Source organism: Microtus ochrogaster, chromosome 2 (genome assembly GCF_000317375.1).
Source record: "Microtus ochrogaster isolate Prairie Vole_2 chromosome 2, MicOch1.0, whole genome shotgun sequence".
In the NCBI taxonomy this organism is placed as follows: Eukaryota; Metazoa; Chordata; class Mammalia; order Rodentia; family Cricetidae; genus Microtus; species Microtus ochrogaster.
Window position 1 is genome coordinate 43,560,257 of NC_022010.1, and position 21,809 is coordinate 43,582,065.

A 21,809-nucleotide genomic window follows, 5' to 3' on the forward strand; every position below is an offset into this window, starting at 1 on the left:
AGCCACATCCTGGTACCCAAGAAGGTATGTCAGGAATGCAGCCACATCCTGGTACCCAAGAAGGTATGTCAGGAATGCAGCCACATCCTGGTACCGAGCCTAATAAACCTGGGACTAGTTTCACTTCCATGGTGAACACATTATGATCTCATTCCAGGTGATAATGTTAAAGCCACATGTGCCACCATGAGTGAGCAGAAAGAGGCAGGGCAGCAGTATGTGCTTTCCGAATGTTTAAGTTAATTAGAGCATCTCAGCCATCAGTGTGATATGGCTGAGGAGTCATGCTTAGATGGCCCAGATGTCAGGGTAGTGGACCTGCTCCACTTCCAGTAATCCCTAGAAACTTGGACTGTGTCCACCAAATGCCTTCCTTTAGGAACAAAACCAGAGCTGCACTGTCCCGGCTTGTGTCAGTTCTGACGTGGCTCTTTTCACAGAAACCACCCTCAGTTTCACACTCCGAAGCTTCTCCAGGAATGAGTTCCTATCCCCACACTGAGGCACAGTTGGTACTTGAGACAATCTCATTGCCCTTAAAAATCCCTTATAACCATCCGACTTGAGGCAGAGCTTCCTATAGGTCTGCAGGATTTTCATTTCTATCTAGGATTGGATGCAGCAGCTCCCTCCAGCTTTCTACCTGCTCCCAGGTAGGGACCAGACCCTCTGATGCAGCAGCATCCTCCAGCTTTCTACCTGCTCCCAGGTGAGGACCAGACCCTCTGATGCAGCAGCATCCTCCAGTTTTCTACCTGCTCCCAGGTGGGGACCAGACCCTCTGAAACTTGATGTCATATTTCATGTCAATAGATGCAAAACCAAACTACTACTATTTTTATCCCTTTCATTTTATCAGCCCCTCATGCTATTTGCCCACCACATACCAAGTGTTTTAACGTGCTGTTCCATACTAGGGGAAGGGATCTTGTATGTAGAATAGCTAAAGAATACAGATTCTATAAATGAAATAAAAACCCCTCTGCCAACATTTGAGTTATTCCTAACTTTAATGTATTTGACTTGCATTTCTTTAAAAGGCTATTCTCTACATATGCTACGGATTGTCTTTCTTCTTGGAGCTGCCGACTTCACGGCTACTGTGTGATGTCCACTAACGCCCGGCCTGCGTGCATCAGCTAAGGCGGCTGCCTAACTTGAAAACCTTCGCTCATGGAACCAGGGAGCCCAGTAACATTCCTTTAAGAACCCCACACCCAGCCGTGCAGTCATTTAGGAACCAAGCAAGATGTAATGAACAGTGACAAAAAGCTGCCCAGTGAAGCGGCCCACACCAGGAAGTGAGCAGAGGGGCTCTGCTCAGCAGTCAGGATGGAGGGGACTCGTGGGATGTGAGTCCTTTGAGTTCTAAAGTGACGTCTAATACACAATCCCTCTGATTTCTTCATGCTACCTACCACTCTGCAGATGCAGCAGTGGCCTCAGCCATCATCCTCCCCGCCCCTCCCTTCCCGTCTCTCCTGCTTCCCCGTACCTCGATGGTGTACTGCTCGAAGATGCGCAGCTGCAGGAAGATGTCCAGCTTGATCTTCCGCTCGTGGAACAATTCTTCCATCTGCACCTGAGCATCATCCAGCTGCTGGAGGACAGACTCGATATGGCTGATAGAGCTTGTGTGGGGCGTCTTGCTGTTGGACACAGCTGAGTCCCTGTGGCAGAGCACGGGAAGAAGAGAGAGAGGGGGCCTTGCTGTGTTAAAAGTGATGGAGGAGCAGGGTGGTTCTCCACACCTGGGCAAAGGGGATGCGAATCAGGTTAGTCTTTTAACAGACTCTCAGAGGGCCACTGTGGCCTGACACCATCTTCTTAGCAGGAAAACCAGAGATGAATGAATTCACCCTTTTTGGAATTCATACTTTTATTTCCAAGATTTGCTGCTCTCCTATCCTCAAAGGGATAGAAGGAAATAAACTGAGAGAAAGGTCATAAAACATCAGAAAAATAAAATGACTCCACATACATGGCTAGTCTAAGATACAGCTTTAACACACACACACACACACGCACACAACAGAAAACATAAAGGTAGACAAAGGAATTTGAAAAGCAAACCCAAAAACCTTCCTATTTCTACCTCACAGGACTGTTAAAATAAAATGGCATTACGGATACCAAAATTATCCGCCTACTTCACAATGCTGTGCTTACACTGTGGGCTGGTGTTCTGAAACAGACTTCAAGCCACAGTTAAGGAAGCATAGGATCTAAAGCCTGTAAACACGGTTTAGGTTCCTGTGCTGACCTATCTAGACTGCTGGCCTTGGGAAATCACCAACCCCAACCTCTTTTGACAAACGGACTTCATCTCTCCCTCCTCACCCTACATTTTTGCCATGAAGTAGGCAGTTGTGTGAACTGTGGCCAGGCACAAGCAATGAGCCTGAAAGAGCACAAGGAAGTGTCAAGGGTTTCTCTAGGGCATGGTCAACCTGGGAGGTAAGGCTAGATCACACGGGCTGGGACAAGGATTTCAGAGAGGATGGGTTTTGATTTGGCAGAAGGGAGGAGACTGTTCCCTCAGTGGCCCCTATAAAAGAAGTAGGGATACGAGATGAGACACATTGCAGAGTGGAACCAGGTTACAAATAGATGGACTTGTTCAGGAAAATGACTTTGGAGGTGGTGAGACCACCAAAGAGACACTTGAAGTTATGGAGCTTATGAAACGTAAATTCTGTAGAACCCAGAATCCAGAACTTTAAAATGTGAAATGAATTTGCACACATTCACCGTGTGATGCTTTGTTTCTTATGCAGCGCAGTGTAGAAGGTGGATGGACAAAGGAGAAAGCCACAGTGTAAAATTCTCTCCAAAGCGGTTCTGAAGGCCAGGCACATTTAGTTTGGGCGTGTCTCCGAAGCAGCAGGGCCTGAGGACACACTATCTGTTCCTGAAGCTCCTAAGGGCTCTTATGTCAAGTAGCTCTTTCTATGCCACTCAGAGCGGTCCTAGGCCGACCTCCTATCCTGCTCTTGGTGCATCAGAGCCAGAAACGGGCACAGTTTCTGTCTCCACTACTGTGTAAATACTCCAGTCATAAAAAGAACCTGAAGTGTGGCTAACAAAGATCACCGTGTATTTGCCGAACGTCTTGCTATTGGGAGGATCAGGCTGTTCTCTCAGACACTCCCTCATACGGTCTCCCGAAGGAAGACACGGATTTCTACCCTGGTGTACAGCAATTGCACGGCGTCATACTAGGAATCACGGAGATAATCCACAGCTGCCTCAGAACTCTAAGGAAGCGTGTCAGAAACACTGAAGACACAGAGAAGCCATGCTCCCGAGGTAGATGAGAGACCCTGCCTGTGTTTTCTGAGCCCCACTCATGTCATACTCTTTGAAAGTTCTGGTGTCAGGGCGGGAAGGACAAGACAGAGTCAGGCAGTGGAAAAACGGATGTTACTGGGCTAGGTGAGAGTCAGGCCAGCCGATAAATGTGGCTGTCACTGGTGCTCTTGGACAAGTGTATATGGTACTTGCTAAAAAAATAAAAAATCCATCAACTTAAACATTGTGGAGCCATCACCACTCACATTGTGGCCTCCACTACCACTGTGCAGCCTTCAGCCCTAGGGCACTGTGTAAGACTAGCAGTTGGCAAGAACGTGTGGCTTCTGCAGGCTCAGCCCTACAGAATAAATCCAGCCAGCCAGTTTGTGAAGTGTTTCAAAGAGAAGACAAAACCATCATAGAATCCTACAGCTGGCAGAGAGTCCAGAGTACGTGCCTTAATTATATATTATTTTATATTCTGAGGCAGCCGAGACTCAGCAGGCTAAGTGACTGCCCACTAGTTAGACTTTTCGTTAAAAGCGAATGACAGTAGAGTTTCCTAGGTAGGCAGACAAAAGCACCATGCATTATATATTCATGAAGGTGAACTGGGGGGAAGGCAAAGAGGCTTGTTAGTATGCAATAGGAAAATTTAGTACATCTCGTGTGCATGTTTAGAATAGAAATGATTAATTTCCAACAGGAAAAAAAAAACTTGCCAAGGCCTCCTAAAGGTAATTTTTCATTGTTTATTTAATTGGACAATTGGTATGGGGGAAAAGCTTTCTCTAGTTGAAGTAATACCCTCAGGCCTGAGGGCTGGCCTGGGACTTGTTGATGAGATTATTTCTGTCTATAGCTGGCAGAGGTCCCAGCACTTGGCGATTTGGGGGCAGGAACAAGTCCCTGAGGGCAGGCATCATTAGCACCATCAAACCTTATTTATGCAGCACCTGGGCATGGGACTGGTTGCTGAGGGCTCGCCTAAGGCTTAGTGACAGTTTATCTGAGGAGTCAGCGCCCTTGACAGGGACAGAAACTAGACATTGGTGCCAACAGAAAACAATCAGTGGTGCGGGCAATTCCAGACAAACACTCAGCTTTCAACAGGGTTTTCCTGTTATACTCATTTCTGTGTGCTAAAGTTGACAACGAGGGAGTTTCATTATCTAGACAGTAAGGGACTGTGAGAAGGTCAGAGTGGACCTTCCCTCCATCCTTAGGAACCCAAAGCAAAGCGATGGGCCTACAGAATTCAGAGCTCAGCCCAAGATCAAAGGATAGATGTGAGGAGCAGAGGAGGCCCTGAGTGTGTGAAGGCCTGAGTGGGTGTGTGTTATTGGCATGAGCTGGCCATATCAAGGACCATAGCCTCAAACCAGGCCTCCCCACACCCTACAAGATGAGGCTCAAAGGGATGATATTCTCTGGTCTGTGTGGATGGTGAAAATAAGTCCACAAAATGTCCACTGTAGATTTCTCCCCTTGGATATTTATGGTCTGGAGTCTGCTCCCCGATAGAGGCTGCTGCTACTGAGATTAACTAAACCTCTTTGATTCAGGTGTACACCATAAACCCTGCCTCCTTGTTTAGCTGCCTGGAAGAACCCCACTTCTAAGTTGAACCATATAAAATAAACACACTGAGCTTCCAGAGTGGCTGCTGAGACATCTCCATCAAAGACCCTAGTTCACTCGACCCCAGCTCCTTTTCTTCGTTCCCTTCATTCTCCAATCCTGGAGCTGTGCTGGATGCAGCAGCTGGATAACACTGCATTTACTAATGTGTATCTCTCTGCATGGCCAAATATGTCATTATTCTTAATGAAAATGCCATTCTTTTTATCGATTGCTGAATATCATCAAATAATACTCCAAAGCATTAGAACTTTCTTTGAACACTTCGGTCTAAACTCAAGCTGGATGAGGTAAAGGCATCTGTACGTCTTGCAGACAAAGCAATAAAAGCTCACACAAAAACCACAAAACAGGCGGTGGTGGAGTCAAGACAGAGACAGAACTTATCTTGTATCTAGCCCGAGGTATTTCCCATTGGAAATCACTGCCCATGCTGACCTGGCCTCGGTGGGCTCCCCCAGGGAGGGAGGCGCTGACCTGAGCTGCTGTATCAGGTCTTCGCCTTCCTTGATGACATTGAGAGTGGCATCCAGGGTGGCGGTCTGCTGCTGCTGGAACTGCTTGATCAGTTCCTGGACCGCATCCACAGAGTCTGCACAGACATCCTCCAACATCTCCTTCTGCAGGTCTTCCATCCATGTCCACAGCTGTGTGGGAGAGAGCAGAGACTCTACTCAGGGCTGAAGAGAGAGGTCATCCGGGGCGACGGCAACGAAAACTGGAGAGGAGTCACATCCTAGACCAGGAGCCGCTGTAGTCATCAGCATACCTATGGGCCAGAGTGTGTTTCTACACTGATACTCGGTACCCATCTTTGCCAAGTTCACTTCTTGAGTACTGATACTGCCTAAGGATGGGAAAACCAAATATTTCAGGGAAACCTGCAAGCCTGTTTGAGCAAATCAATAATTACTCATCTTTGAGAGACCAGGATGGACAGGAGACTGGAGAAGATGAACATTTTATCTTTTAGAAAAGAGCAAGTGGATGGTTCTGCACACTTCCTCCAGGCATCTAGAGACTTGCTTCCTGGAAATTGATCAAGATATTGTATAGAAACTGATCATGTTGCAAATATGCAAAAGGATGCCACCTGGTAAGAGCCAAGTAGAGATGAAGTGTAGCCTAACTCTTGTTCTTTTTACCATTGCTAGTTTATTTGGAAAGTTGGTAGTAAAGGTGCAGCTTCTCTACATTTCAGTGAGAATGTACGACATTTCCTCCTTCTACTCAAGATGGTGAGATGGGGTCAAGATGACATGAGCGGACAGACAACTTTAAAGAAGCCAAACCTAGTGTTTTGAATAAACGAGCCCAGAAGCAATGAAGGATCAGAGGAATTACTGAGAACTTATTCATTAATTGCTTGCTCACCTAGCAAAATGTGTTTTTTATTTCTAGACCTCTGGATCTAATGGAGCTGTACCATGGCCCATTGCTCCCTACTTGAATACATGGCCCCTGCTCTGTCCATTCTTTCTCCTAGAACACACATGGTTCTAAACTAAAATCGCTATACACAATGGGATGGGACTAATTTGGGAATCTCTGGGACCTCGTTAGGATAGAGAGGTTAAGAGAGCCCTTTAGTGGTGAACGTAGGTCAACCTTAGTAGTTTAACCAGTGAAGCCAGAAATGGTCAGCCAGAGTTGCTGTCCTTCATGATTATCAGGGTGCCAAAGAAATGGGCAACCAAGAAAAGCTGGAGGAAAGGGGATAGCCAAGGAAGAAAAATGGGGAGGGGTGGGGTGACAATAGTGGTAATAAGGTTTGTGGATGAGTGGTTTACATTCTCCCTTCTCCCTGCTGATTGGCTGCTGGGTTGGTTCCATGTGGTGATCTTTCGGGATGCTGAAAGGTAGCATCATCTCCACAGGCAAGCTTCACCCTTAGCCACTTGGAAGGGATTGTTTTATTCTCTTTGTTCTGTTTAATTTCTGACACTAGCTTTAGTTTATTATATAAATACCATGCCAGTTTGGTAGCTGTGATGGCAGATGACCTTGTTTCGCTCTTGAAACCATCATCTTTTCTGAAGACTCAACTGATGTAGTTGGAGTCCGGGGAAGGTGGGTCAACCACGTGCACATATGTGTTTGTGATGTATGGGTTTCTATGAGAAACAAGGGGTGCATAGACTGATTTCACAAGGAAAGACACAAAATGGAGTGGGCATTTAATACAGCTGTCTAATTAAGAACTGATATCGTTACTCTGGTCATATTTAACTTAATACTCACATTCTTATTACAAAAAAATCTAAAAAATAATACTTTGAATGCCCAGGGATGACAATACTCCCATGGAAACACAACAAGGAAAGAGAATTCTGTCTGGACAGTCTCTGCAGACAGATGACCTGGACTCTGAGGCCTTGTCTCAGGATATAGGCTAGGACATTTCTTCCTTCCCCAGCTCTCTAGACCAGCAACCTGCCTGTTGCCCACATGGCCTAAGAAAAAGGAGATACTCAAAGATTTGTATAATCTGTGCTGATCTCTGGGTGTAAAAGAAGGACCCAAGCGTATTCCTGTCATCTCTCTTTATCAAGTAGTTCTTCTCTTTAAGTGACTATTAAAACTGTGATCTGATATAGATGCAATACTCATAAAGTTCTCAAAAATAAAATAAAATTAAGCCAAATTAATAATAAAAGTTGTGATTTTTAAGGGTATCACAAGTACAAATTGCTTGCTGATAGGATTATTCATGGTTGCATATCAAAAACAGAAATAGATATTAAGGATTTATTTTATAATTTATGTGTGTGCCCATGTTTCTGTGAATGTGGATGTGCATACAGGTGCCCACAAAGGCTAGAAAAAGTTGTACGATCTCTTAGAGCTGGAGCCACCCAATATGGGTGCTGAGAATCAAACTTGGGGTCTCTGAAAGAGCAACTGTCCTCTTAACTACCGAGACATCTTTCCAGTCTACAAGCATAATTCTTAAGAATCAAGCACAATGCCTTAAACTTCTTGATAGCATTTATTATATGTGATCAAAATTGTGGTCATACTGGAGGGTTATATAATAATCTTTGGCCATGTAGGTTCTCAAATGGCCACTTTATTGCACTGGTTGCACTATGATTTGTTCAGGAATCGTGCAGTGTGAAACATTTATGTACTCTCTAATTATTCAAGACTGAATAACACTGTAATGAAATGAGCAGATGATGTTAGTCATCAGAAATAATTCACACAATAAGGCCAACAGGGTCTTTAAAAATCCCTTTAATCTGAGGAAGAAATGAGATTGAATGTTATCTTTTTCATATCCCCTATTTCCTCTCTGATCCTAATTAGAGTAAACCTTTTGATGTGGGAAGCAGACAGAGGTAAAATTATGAACTTTGGTCTGCAGAGTCATAGGGAATCTAAGGTTAAGGTGGACATTCAGTTCTCACACAGAAATCTCCCATAAATGGAGTTTCTATTCCATAAAGCTTATATCCCATGATAACATTCTATTGTATGTCAGCACTAGGGCAAACCTTTAACAAATGATTGGAGGAAGAAAGGGAGAAAAGGGGGAAGTAAGCTGGAAGGAGCTGGCCTTAGCAAAGCAGAGGGGACCTGCAACAGCACCAGGGCTGCTCAGGGCCCCAGAGCAAAGCTGAGCAGGTGTTCCTTCAGTAACTACAATTCACAGAAGGAGGGAAGGAGGGGACAGCCGTGGCAAGCCAGGACCCTCTAAGAAATTAGTATACGAGTAGATGTTTGTCTTAGAGACAAGCAGGAGTCAAGGGTGAATGGTCCCGGCACCAAGGAAGGGGCTTACTTACAAGGTTTGTGAGGTGGCCAGTCTTGAGAGGTGTAAATCAGCCTGGAGGACCAAACCTCAGGAGTCCTTCATCAGAACAGGGGAGCTTGTGCCCACCTATCCACCCACAATGCACGCTGACTACTCGGCAGGTCCTTAGGAAAACTCCTGCTGGAGGTTCAGGTTCCTCACCCTGCCCCCTTTATTTTTATTGTCCAGAGAGACGAAATCAAAGAACTGGGGTGAATGAAAATGCGTGTGGCAGTATGGGTGTCCCTCTCTTCCCCTCTCTCTCCCATTTCCTTGTTTTTGGTGAGACCACTAGGATCCTGTTGTCAAAGAATGCTAGCAGGTCTACATTTCTTAGTCATGACCTACTTCCTCCTCAAGACCCTGTAAAGGAAGAGGAGAAGGAGGAGGAGGAGGAGGAAGAGGAGGAGGAAGAGGAGGAGGAAGAGGAAGAACAGAGGAGAGGTGGAGACGAAGAAGAAAAAGACAGCTACAGACAGCAGTTACAAAAGCAAGCAATGCACAGGTTTGCACATTAATTCATAAATCTGAAATCCAAAATGCCGTGAAGATGCCAAATCTCTCACGCTGTTATTTCAGATTTTGGTATCTGTTATGTTGAACAGGAGTTCAGAAGGTGCTTGAAGCCTCAGCTGTTCTACTGAGACACTCTATAACCTTAGACAAGTCTCTTCCTTAACATTCCTCATTTGAGATTATGGCTAATAAAATCTATGAGTTATCACGAAGATTACACAAGGTGATGTATTTGGCTAGTAGCAGGTATTTAACAACACCAGAGCCCAGTACACACAATGTTTGTACTTACAATGAGACAAACCTTAGATGAGGAAAATCACCTATACTACTTCAGGCTTACTTATTATTATTAATTATTATTATCAACATCTAATGGGGAAGAGAAAAATGAAACAAACAGAAGGAGAATTTGGACTTATGGTAGAACTTAGAGCACCAAATCTGTTTAAATTATTTCATAAAGAAGGGAATCTAGGGCTGGGGACACAAGAGACCTGCACAAGTTCAAGAAGCTTCCTAAGAGAGGATCTGGAACAGAATCCCAGTCTTCTGATTCCATTTACAGAAGCCAGGCCATGCAGCTGGATAGCGCTCCCAAGATGAGGTTGCCATGGGGGTGGGGGTGGGGGTGGGGTGGGGGCGGATATCACTGCCATGGGAACTGGTGGCAGACAGCCTCCAAACAGGCCACAACCCTGCTCTGGAGGAGTGTGACTCTCCTCATCCACACTCCATTGCTTTACCCAAAGGCCCTTAATGAGGAGGGCATCCTCATGCCTTTGATTTCGGAGATTGTCATTGAGAGTCAAGCAAGCTGACAGGCAGGAAGCCCCGGATTAGAGTTAATCCCCTTGCTTTACAGACACTCATCTGAAAGTGGCTGTGGGCCCCGTGGAGATGAAGCAGAGCCACCTTCAGTGAGCTCACCCAGCCTTGATCTACCCAGAGAATCTCAGTTTAGAAAACATTATCTTTGCATGCTTTTCCCTGATAGGCACTGCAACGACCCACGGTGGTTCTGACAAGTGTCAGAAGAACCCGTGGATTCGTGTCGGCTTCTTAAAGCGCTCCCCAAACCAAAAAAAAAAAAAAATCAACTTAATTAAGTAGGGTTACTTTTCTTCCTGAGCAGCAATCAAACCTTAATTAATGCCCTATTAAAATGAATTCCTAGGGGAACATAAACAAGAGTTCCTCTGCCAAGGATGCTACCACACGCGATGCTAAATGGACCTCCTTCCTGTCCACTTACTCAGTGGCAGAGTGCCCCTTGGTAATCAGAAATGGAAAGCAATCACAGGCTTGCCACCTCCTCCTCCTAGGGGACCTCCACCCTGCCAAGCACTTTGCAGGCCCCCCACCCCAACCACTCCCCCCTCCTTTCTCCAAGTGATGAATGATTCTGTCTTAGGTTTATCCAGATGATGCGAAGGACATCTCAGTCCCACTTCCCTTACTGCCCATCATCTCTGTTCCAGACAATGTAAACATCAATTTTAATACCCGCCTCCCTGACCGTGAGCCACAGACCCTATGGCGAAGACTCAACGTTTTTAAGGATCTGTAAAACAGAGCTAGAGAGATGGCTCGGTGGGTGGGAGTGTTTGCTTCCAAGCCTGATAACCTGAGTTTGAGCCCAGGACCCACTTGCTGGATGAAAAGAGTCAACTGGGGCAGGATGACCCCTGAACTCCATAGTTATGCAGTGGTACACACAGTATACTCCCCCCAATAACTGTAATAACATTTTTATTTTAAGAAACCTGTAATGTCAGAATAGAATATACTTGCAAAGTCGAAATGCTCCTTGCTGGTAGCAAGACACCTGATTAAAGTACCGTAATTGATTTCTGACAGGAAGAAGCAACAAAGAGAAACAGGTTATATGGTAGGACATTTTTGTTCAGCTCCTTTTTCACCTCCTATTTCTATACCAAAGGTTTTGAAACTCCTTGAGCTGTGGGCAGAACGTTCCAGTTTAAGTCCCTAAAACCACCTGCCTCTATTGCTCTTCCTCCTCTAGAGAGGATGGGAGAGGATTTGGTAGTGACCTAAAAGCAGGTTATCAGACACAGAGTGCTTAAAGGCTACTATCCCATAGCCCCTTAGGACATTGGGTAGGAGCACAGTCCACTTTCCCAGGAAGCCCAACTAACCCACCCACCCAGGGGGCAGCACAGCTTCTCACCCCTTACCTCTTTGGTGTGTGTGTGGAAGGAGACTGACATGTCCAGGAGAAGCTTCCGCTGCTCCACCCTGCGCACGAAGTCTTGGATGCGCACCTCCAGGTGTCGGGCTGCCTTGTAGATCTCCTCCGGATCACATTCCCCAGTCTGAGCCAGCTGCTCCGCTGCTTCTAGGAGTTTATCCGCATTGGTGTATGTATTCTGCCAGCAACAACAGTGAGGCAAAGTCAACTTGCAGCCAGGGAAGAAGCTTCGCGCCTTCTCACAGCCCACCCTGGGACTCCCAGAAGAGTGGGCACAGAGGGCGGAGGGAGGCGCTGAGCCGACAGCTCCCCGATCTGGCACCACTCTGAGTGCGCGGAGCTGGCACCTTGCCTCCTAGCAGGCAAGGAGTGGGCTGCTACACACAGCGGGCACTGGTTAGGAGCTTTGCCTGCATCTGGGATGTCTCAGAGGTGCAGCGTTCCTAGAGATAAGAAGGGAGGCCTGTGAGACCCTCATACCCCTTTTGCTCCCAATTCCCCTCACAGAGCCCCTTAATGGTCCTCACATCTCAGGCTGCTTCTGCCAGAGTCGGAAATAGCACATCCACAAGGATGCTCTGTGCTTCTGTATGAGAGCTATGAAAACACCAACTAGGAGGCTTGCTTTGCCCCCGCCCCCAGCTCCCCACCACTCTGCTTTTTATCTTTGGGAAAAGAACTAGCTCCTTGGAAGGAAGGGAAGCAGGCCACGGGCAGGGGGAGGAAATATAGATTAGCTCCTATGCTCCTGTGAAGGGTGCATGCTTGCTGGCTGCTTAGCAAGGGAATCTGCTGGACTTGACTATCATGAGCTACTGTGCCCCATGCACACACTGGTGCACTCATGCCTCCAACACTGTCTGTACACAGGGTGGTATTCTCACAAGCGTTTCAAAAGACAAGCCACTTGCAATTATTGCTCATCACGATGGCAGCCAGAGCTTTAAAAGTAGTTATTACATTGTATATCATGAACACAACTCTTCCTCATTGGTTTACTCTTAATACAATTCTGACATCCAGTCTGTGACTCTGACTCACATAAATTTACCCATCTTCCCCAGGTTGGCACACTGCCCTATGACCAGGAACTGGTGCTGACTGGCTATGGGGACCTAGAAGCAGAAGTCACCAGCAAATACAAGGTGAGTTGAGATTCAAAAGAGGCGACAGCCAAAACTGTACAGAACTGGTTTTGACTTCCCTGGGGATCTTAGTGTCAAGGGATGAATTATGGCCTAGAAATTAACACCAAGGATGACCCTCAGAAGGCTACTGACCCAGCTTCTCTGTTGCTGAAAACACGAAGCTGGTGATTAGGAATTCCCAGAGAGGTCCCAAGACATTCTTAAGCAATACTGTTGGGGCAGCAATGGCCCAAGGCAAGCATTGTCCTAATGTCAGCCAGATAGGGTTCAAAGGAAAAATCATTTGTGCCAGCTAGGCAATTCATGAAAAAGCAACAACAAATAGACTAGCTTAATATAGAGAAAGGGGTTCCTCCCCATCCCAAACCTAAAGAATGTTCACTCTAGACAGCAAATGAAAGAAGCTGTTCAGAGCCATTGGAGAAAGGCAGAGATGAGGAGGAGAGGTAAGGGAGGCCTCTGAGGTAGTGGACCAAGTCTTAAAAAAAAAAAGAGTTTCTTAGGGTGTTGGACACAATATTCAGTCCAATTTCTTGAGGAAGATTTTTTTCAAGAATTCTCAAATTCCTGCCTTGAACCCTAGAGAATCTCAGAAGTACAAAGAAACTGGAGGTTAGAACTCTACATTTAATCCACTAAATAACATTTTGTTGCAAAGCTCACAAAATAAATGTGGTTTCTTTTTTGCTTGTTTGTTGTTTTTGTTTTGTTTGGTTTTGGTTTTCAGTGAGGATTTCTCTGTGTAGCTCTGGCTCTCCTGGAATTCACTTTTTAGACCAGGCTTGGCCTCGAACTCAGAGATCTGCCTGACTCTGCCCCCCGAGTGCTGGAATTAAAGACATGAGCCACCACTGCCTGGCTGAAATAAGTGTGTTTATAAGTTGGATTTAAAACCAATAAGATGGGGAGAAGCAAAGTGGAAGTGCCTGTTTCATGTAGGGTGCACAGTGCATCCTTATTTGCGAAAGGTTTTACTGGTTTTAGCACAGCCAGCCAGTCCTGGTTCCCAGAAACCCTCTAATTCTGGGGAAAATTGGCCGGCTGGTCACTTTAATACTAGCAGCATTACAAGCATCCTCGGAGGACAGAAGCATACTTCATTCTAGGAGAATAAAGTCACCGTGGAGAGAAACAGCACATAAACGAGGCAGCAACATAACAGATAACTAGGGACTGACGTTTCTTTTTTATTAATATTGATTTTTTATTGAGCTCTACATTTTTCTCTGCTTTCCTCCCTGCCTCTCCTCTCCCCTTCAACCCTCCTCCAAGGTCCCCATGCTCCCAATTTACTTGGGAGATCTTGTCTTTTTCTACTTCGCATGTAGATTAGATCTATGTATGTCTCTCTTAGTGTCCACATTGTTGTCTAAGTTCTCTGGAATTGTGATTTGTGGGCTGATTTTCTTTGCTTTGTGTTTAAAAAGCACTTACGAATGAGTACATGTGATAATTGTCTTTCTGTGTCTGGGTTACCTCACTCAAAATGATGTTTTCTAGCTCTATCCATTTGCCTGCAAAATTCAAGCTGTTATTTTTTCTGCTGTGTAGTACTCCATTGTGTAAATGTACCACATTTTCCTTATCCATTCTTCTGTCGAGGGGCATTTAGGTTGTTTCCAGGTTCTGGCTATGACAAACAATGCTGCTATGAACATAGTTGAGCACATGTCTTTGTGGCACGATTTAGCATCCTTTGGATATATACCCAAAAGTGGTATTACTGGGTCTTGGTTGTTCCCTAATTTTCTGAGAAGTCACCATACTGACATCCAAAGGGGCTGGACCAGCTTGCATTCCCACCAACAATGCAGAAGTGTTCCCTTTTCCCCACAACCTCTCCAGCATAAGTTGTCATCAGTGGTTTTGATCTTGGCCATTCTTACAGGTGTAAGATAGAATCTCAGAGTTGTTTTGATTTGCATTTCTCTGACGACTAAGGGTGTGTCTTTCAGCCATTTTAGATTCCTCTGTTGAGAGTTCTCTGTTTAGGCCTATACTTCATTTTTTTTTATTGGATTATGTGCTCTTTTGCTGACCAATTTCTTGAGTTCTTTGTATATTTTGGAGATCAGACCTCTGTCTGATGGAGGGAGAGGGGCTGAAGTTTCTTGACAAGGTACAGGTGCTAAGACGAAAATGACGACCAAGTAAGGATAAGAATGGCTAGGGTAAGTAGGTATTTTCACCTTGCCAAGAACTATTAAAATCTTACACATAGTTCTCCTTTAGTTCTCACGATAGCTTGGGAATTGATTCACTCTTTTCTCATGTGAATAAACTACAGAGAATTGCTGGTTAAGGGTACACAGCTTCAAAACGGTAGAACCAGCATTACCCTGCCCTGTCTTTCCCACAGTAGAGGCAGGCGTCTATGGATAGGTTATGGTTTGTCAAAAGAGGAGATGGAAGGTCCAGAAACAAGACACTTTCTTCGTGCCTAAGGGACTGTATGTTTATCCTGTACCACAGCATTATCACACAGTAAAGGAACCATGTGTGTCCAGGCCGCCCTGTATTGTCATATGAACCCTGTAAAGGAGGGTTCTATATCTTATTCATCTTCACCACCCCTAGGCCAGACACTAGGTCTGGTCCACAGCGAATATCTATCTACTAATTGTTTATGGAGTAGACAAGAATAGAGGTGTGTGAGTGAGAATTGCCCAGATAGCCGAGTCAACCTAACTAAAATCGGCTGGGTCTGTGCCTAACCTTCTCCCCGACTATCACCTGAAAGAGCTTCTCAAATTCAATCCAGCAGATCTCCTGCCTACTTAAAAGTGTTTGGTGGTTTCCCAACCCCTCAGGACAGATGCCTTAGCACGGCATGTGGGGCCTTTCTTCATCCAACCCTGGTTTTCCCCTTCTACGTTACTGCACATCACCCTCCTATAAACTATCTGTAGATAAACTGCTTGCCTTCCAAAACCGCTGGCAATGACTAGCTTGTGTGTGGTAGCATCTATTTCTTCAGGTCAAGATTCATTTCCTTTATGTTCAGCGAGTCCGGTTTTATCCCAGGCTTCTTCAGATGAGGACTACTGAGAACTCAAGAACAATGGCAATGGGTTTTTGATCCTACTGCACGTACTGGCTTTGTGGGAGCCTAGGCAGTTTGGATGCTCACCTTACTAGACCTGGATGGAGGTGGGTGGTCCTTGGACTTCCCACAGGGCAGGGAACCCTGACTGCTCTTTGGGCTGACAAGGGAGGAGGACTTGGTTGGGGGAGGGGGAGGGAAATGGGAGGCGGTGGCGGGGAAGAGACAGAAATCTTTAATAAATAAATAAATTAAAAAATAAAAAAATCTTTTTCAGATAAAAAAAAAGATTCACTTCCTTTGTTTTTCTACATGACTGGCTCTCACTCCCCTCTTAACACCCTGCCACAGCAGCACTTCCTCTAGGAAGTCCTCTCTTATACCTTCTGTTTTTTCTGGAGGCTGACTTACAAGTCCTTTTCTGGGTTTCTGAAAAAGTGATCTATACCGTCCCTCACTCCCATGGTACCTGCCATATTCTCCCCTGCTTAGGTCCAGACGATGTCTTCCTTTTTTTTTTTTTATTACTTAGCACCAGCAAAGTGTTCCATAAACATTAGTGAATAAATTGATCAATCAATCAATCAATCCCCACTAATCCTAATATTCTACTCTCATCTCCATAAATTATCTGATATACAACTTTACGTGTTAAAACTCATGTTTTGTTGTTCATTCCCAACTAGCTGATCCTATCACCTGGTTCATTCTTGAAATAAGAACCTGTTTAGAAGATATCAATTGAAATATTACCAAAGACATACACTGACCCGAAATCGGGACAAGTATTGACAAGAGACTTAAGCTTACCTTCTCATCAAGTCAACAATGGGTACTGCCCCGAGCCAGACTTGACCTCACTCTGACATAACTGCTGGCATGTATCAGTGCTCCAGTCTTAGAACCATGCCTTGGCCTTGAGCCTTTGCCTGTGTTTCCCACCTGGCATGCCAAAAAGACATTCAGGGCTGGGATTTTGATCTCTCAGCTACTGGGTCTTTCATAGAGGGCTTCTGGTAGCCAGAGCCCCTGAATCACAGACGTGGGTCATTCAGTTGGTTACAGGCTCTTTTATTGCTCCCACTTCCTCTCTGCATCAGACAGGTAAAATAGTCCCCATAATTTAGCTCTTAAATCTACGTTCGGCTCGATCCTAGAGTCTTGCCTCGTTACCTTTTTGTTTGCTCCCTAGGGATGCAATGAAGCATTCTAGGCAATTTATCCACAACTACAGGAACTCCAGCAGCACAGACATTGCTTCCGATTTCTTGGGACAGAGCAGATACGCCTTTTAAAAGCAAGGGGTGGAAGAGATTCTGGATGAAAACCTGCGTGTAATTAAGAGTCAGCTTCCTTGGTAATACAGAACTAGTTCTTTGGGAGGAGAAGGTACGAGGCCTAGAAGGAATTTTTTTTTTATTCAAAAGTACTAGTGCATCCTGGAACGCAGACCAGGTGGAGGACCAGTAAGGGACACCTCCCTGATACTTCATGACTATTGGCCCCACAGCTGGAACCAACATGATTTGAAGGACAATACGCAAAGGAGTACATGCACTGAGGTGAAAGAAGCCACGGAAATATGGGCATTGGAGAGCAGACTTGTTGATAAGTTTGATTATGAACTGTAACAATCAAGATCATGCCCCAAACCTTACACTGGGATTACGCTTTACAGATGAAAATAAAATCTGTTCCTTCTTTACCCTTTCTGGATAGATCAATCTCTGCACATGAAGCTACCTGAGGCTAAAAATGAGACCACCAAAAGGACTGGACAATGGTACCCAGGATTCACACAGGGCTAGACATAGTCTCTGTTCCCACCACTCAGTCCTAAACCCTCTGGACTCACAGGATATTGGTACTCAGTAGGTCTTGCTTTGAACAGGTAAACTTACACACTGCTTTGTTCTTGCTTATCAAATTTTAAGGATTAAAAGGATCAAACTTTTCCCAAGCCACTTAACTTCCCAGAGAACTTAAGAGATTTATAAAACTAAAAATACTCAGCAAAGGCTAAGGCAAATTTCGCACTGTCTAGCATAGAAAAGAAAAAAAGTCTGCAGGCCTACAAAAAACAATGTGGAAAACAACCCATGTGAAGAGAAAAATACATCATTCAAAACAGACACAGAATTTACATATGTTAAAAATAGTAAACAATGACAAAAATAATCCGCTGTCCACGCATTTCACATATACAGAACATAGAAGACAAGACAGAGCAGCTTAACATTTTACTCTTAGTGACAGCAAAGGCACTGGGTCACATTAGCAGCAGATTAGACAACCGCAGAAGACAAACTTACTGACCTTGAAAACGTAACAGTAGAAACTATTGAAAAGTTGGGGAGATGGGCTCAGTGCAAGCATGAGGACCTGAGTTTAAGACCCAGGTAAAAATTTGGGTGTGGCAATGTGCATCTAAACACCCCAGTTCTGGGCAGCAGAGCCAGAAATAGTGCTGGGCCTCATTGACCAATCAGAAGCTCCAGATTCAATGTGAAATCCTGTCTTAAAAATAGGATGGAGAACATTAGAGGGGCACACACCCCAATACTGACCTCTGGTCTCCACTTATGCACCCTCTCCTCAAATACCTCCCACTGCCATACACAGCCACTGCTGTGGAATATTCCTTTGCACTGTGTGAATATATGTTGCTGTGTTTGGCTTAATAAAGAAGCTGGCTGGCCAATAGATAAACAGGATAAGGTTAAGAGGAGAGCTAAACTGAGAATGCTGGGAGGAAGAAGGGCGGAGTCAGAGGAGTCACTAGCAGAAGCAGAGAGAAGAGCAAGCTGGACATGCCATACTGAGAAAAGGTACCAAGCCATGTAGCAAAGCATAGATAAGAAATATGAGTTAATTTAAATGCAAGAGTTAGCTAGTAACAAGCCTGAGCTATTGGCTGGAGATTTATAATTAACCTTAAGCCTCAAAGTGATCATTCAAACTGAAAACTCCACAGTGCAGCAGTGAGGGGTGGGGGATTGAAGAAGGAAACAGGAGCATCCCTAGGAGCTTGGGACCAGTTAGTGTTGTGTATGTAACAGTGGACAGAGTATCTCAGACAAGGTAGAAGGATGAGAGGCAACATCTGGAATGTCTTCTGACCTCCACATGTGTAATTCAGCATGTACCTGTATCTACACATGAATGTGCATGTACACACACACACACACACACACACACACACACACACACACACACAACACACACACACAAAAAAAAAAAAAAAAATTTCACAAAAAAAAAAAACAGTGTTATATATGGAAAACTGTATTTATACCTTTATATCCAAGAATGAAGAGCACTGGTAATGCTAACTACACTAATAAATGTGTCTTTTTACTACCACTTAAATATCTTTTGCTTATAATTCACTGTTAAAGCAAAAACAATTAGCAAACCAGTGTGGAATTTATAGTGTAAGTACATGTAAAATAGCTGACAACAATAGCACAAAGTTCTAGAAGGTAATGGAAGCATGCAATGTAAAAATGGTGTCACTTGTAAATAACTGTGATAAGTTAAAATCCTACCTACTTAAAGCAACTATTCAAAATGTTAGGAACCTAACAAAGGAGATAACATCCATCATCGAAAATATTCAATTCATCCAAGCAAAAGGCAAAACTGAGGAGGGAGAAGCAACATGATCACCAATAATAGACATAACCAAATGGAATAAAAAACAAGATAAGAGATTTAAACCCACATTAAGTACTGACTGTCAAAATATCATAGCCCAAAACAGAACTGTCATGCTGGATAAAACAATCAAGTCCAAACTCTATACCATGCAGCACAATGTCCTTTAAATATGTAAGTAGGTTTGAAGTGAAAAGGATTTAAAAATAGCACAATAACCAAAAGAAAGCTGTGTGGTTATATAAACACCAGATACAGCAGACTTGGGAGTAAATGATATCACCGAGGAAAAAAGGAGGTCATTTCACAGTGATCAAAGGATCAGTTTATCAAGTGCACTGAATTATGCTAAGCATTTATGTGGATAAAGACAAAGGTTCAAAGAACATGAAACAAACACTAATAATTACGCAAAGAGAGTGCTACAAATCCACAATTACAGCCAGAGGTTTCATTCCCTCTCTTAGTAAGAACGAGGGAAGCAGATTTGAAGACCCTCAGCTGGCTTGACCTACTTGACTTCGATGGAAAATCTGCTCAACTACAGCAGAACACACATTCTTTCTGAGGGCTTGAGAACATTTACCCGGACAAAGCTTATTTTGTGCCATAATGGCAAATTCAGAGGATGCAAATCACCTGTTTTTCTGGCTATAACACAATTAAATTAGAAATTAATGATGAAAGTACCTGTGGAAAATCTCTTCACTATTAGATACTAAATAGTATGTGCTGAGTAGCCAGCAATAGTTAACCCAGGTGCCCACACTACGCTGGTCTTATGTTAGGGCCTTTACCTACAAAATCTCCAAGTTTGGGGGATCAAGCACAGATAGGTACTATTAATTTCATCTTTAAAATGGGAAACCTGAGGTGCCAAGGATTGAGAGTCTCTTATTTCTAGAATGTTACATAATGACAAGCCAAGCCAAGTCTCTAACCTACAAACCTCTACTGCAAACTTTTCACTGAACCATCTTCTCCAAACTGCACTGTAAGCTTTCCATCCCTTCTTTCCACCATGACTTTGCCTTCCACTCACTCTGCTGGGCTAATATTCTAACTCTGACACTAGAGCCACGTACTGGCAGCTGCCTTTGTTGCTGTGGCTCTGAAACACATAGTGCACGCACACCGAAACACGTCTCCGGTGCACACACACTGAAATACGTCTCTAGTGCATGCACACTGCTTTCCAGAGGGAACCTCATTCTTCCCGCAGGAAGAACTCCCAGCTCAGGACCCATCAAGGCACCGACTGGGCCCAGTGCTCTCCTTTTTTTTATATTTATTTATTTATTATGTATACAATATTCTGTCTGTCTGTATGCCTGCAGGCCAGAAGAGGGCACCAGACCTCATTACAGATGGTTGTGAGCCACCATGTGGTTGCTGGGAATTGAACTCAGGACCTTTGGAAGAACAAGCAATACTCCTAACCACTGAGCCATCTCTCCAGCTCCCAGTGCTCTCCTTTCAGTGGTCATTCAAACTGAAATCTCTGCCATGTAGCCGCAAGACTAAAATGGATTGTCCCTTTCTATGCAGGCTGTGTGCATCTCTAGAATGAATGGCTGGAGAAGAGTCCTTCGTAAGTGATACGTCCCAGCTCCACTTACCACTAGAAATACATCTTCCCTGTAAATGGGAGTTAGGTTACCAGGATAAATTCAAAGCGATTCACTTGAGCATTTAATATGTCTGAAACATAGTACCAATGCAGCATACGCCGCATAATCAATGAGGGCAATAGAGGAAATGTTTCTCAGTGTGCAATGTGGGGCACCAGGCAGTTCCCCATCTGGCTTGTGTGGAGGTTACAGGGATGGGCACTGACAATGGAAGTGTGGCCGATGGTGGGAAACAGAGGAGGAAGCCGTTTCTGACTACCAAGAATGAACTCACCAGCCACATTGCATTTGCTGGAGGGGCATCTTCCTACATGCTCCGAAGAATGGGGCGGGCAAACAATAGCTGCCTCCATGAAGGCAACTTCTATGTCCAAATAAGGCGTGTCTAATGAGGAGTCCTAGCCAGATGCTCCCTAAGCTGGACACTGTCCATACGAATCTTCAGTTATAATTGGGATTGATACCAAAAATAACTGTGGTGGATGCCAACACTTCCCAACAGAAATACTAGGGGCAATGTGATCATCTCTGGGAACCAAAACACCAACTTTATCACTTTTACATATGTAATCATCACCCTGTCCATTCCCATATATATCTCGACTTGCTAGAGAGTGTTTTCGTCTTCAGATCTAAAATGCCTCAGCACCTTTTCGATGAACAGTTTATTTTTAAAGTTTTGAATTTCTTTTAAGTTTTATTTTCCTAAAACAAAACTCTCTTAGTCTGTTATTGCTGCTAAACAGAATGCCCGATTAGTTTCTAATGAACAGAAAAACATTGGTGTACAGTCCTGAGTTTCATTATGTCACCTGAAGGCAGAAGGTGAAAGAGTCAATAGTGGGCCAAATTTGTTCTTTCATAAAGACAA

At 44.4% G+C, this 21,809-nt stretch overlaps 1 protein-coding gene across 12 annotated transcripts in view; it reads right to left on the reverse strand.

Annotated features, from left to right (window-relative positions):
- Window positions 1–21,809, reverse strand: part of Kalrn (kalirin RhoGEF kinase) — a 609,827-nt gene that overhangs the window by 286,235 nt on the left and 301,783 nt on the right. For all 12 annotated transcript variants that reach the window (XM_026785738.1, XM_026785749.1, XM_026785747.1 and 9 more), the window contains exons 11-13: window positions 11,446–11,637; window positions 5,374–5,582; window positions 1,496–1,670 (exon numbers count right to left, since the gene is read on the reverse strand). In XM_026785738.1, coding sequence (XP_026641539.1) covers window positions 1,496–1,670; window positions 5,374–5,582; window positions 11,446–11,637 — 576 coding nt within the window. The remainder of the gene's footprint in view (window positions 1–1,495; window positions 1,671–5,373; window positions 5,583–11,445; window positions 11,638–21,809) is intronic.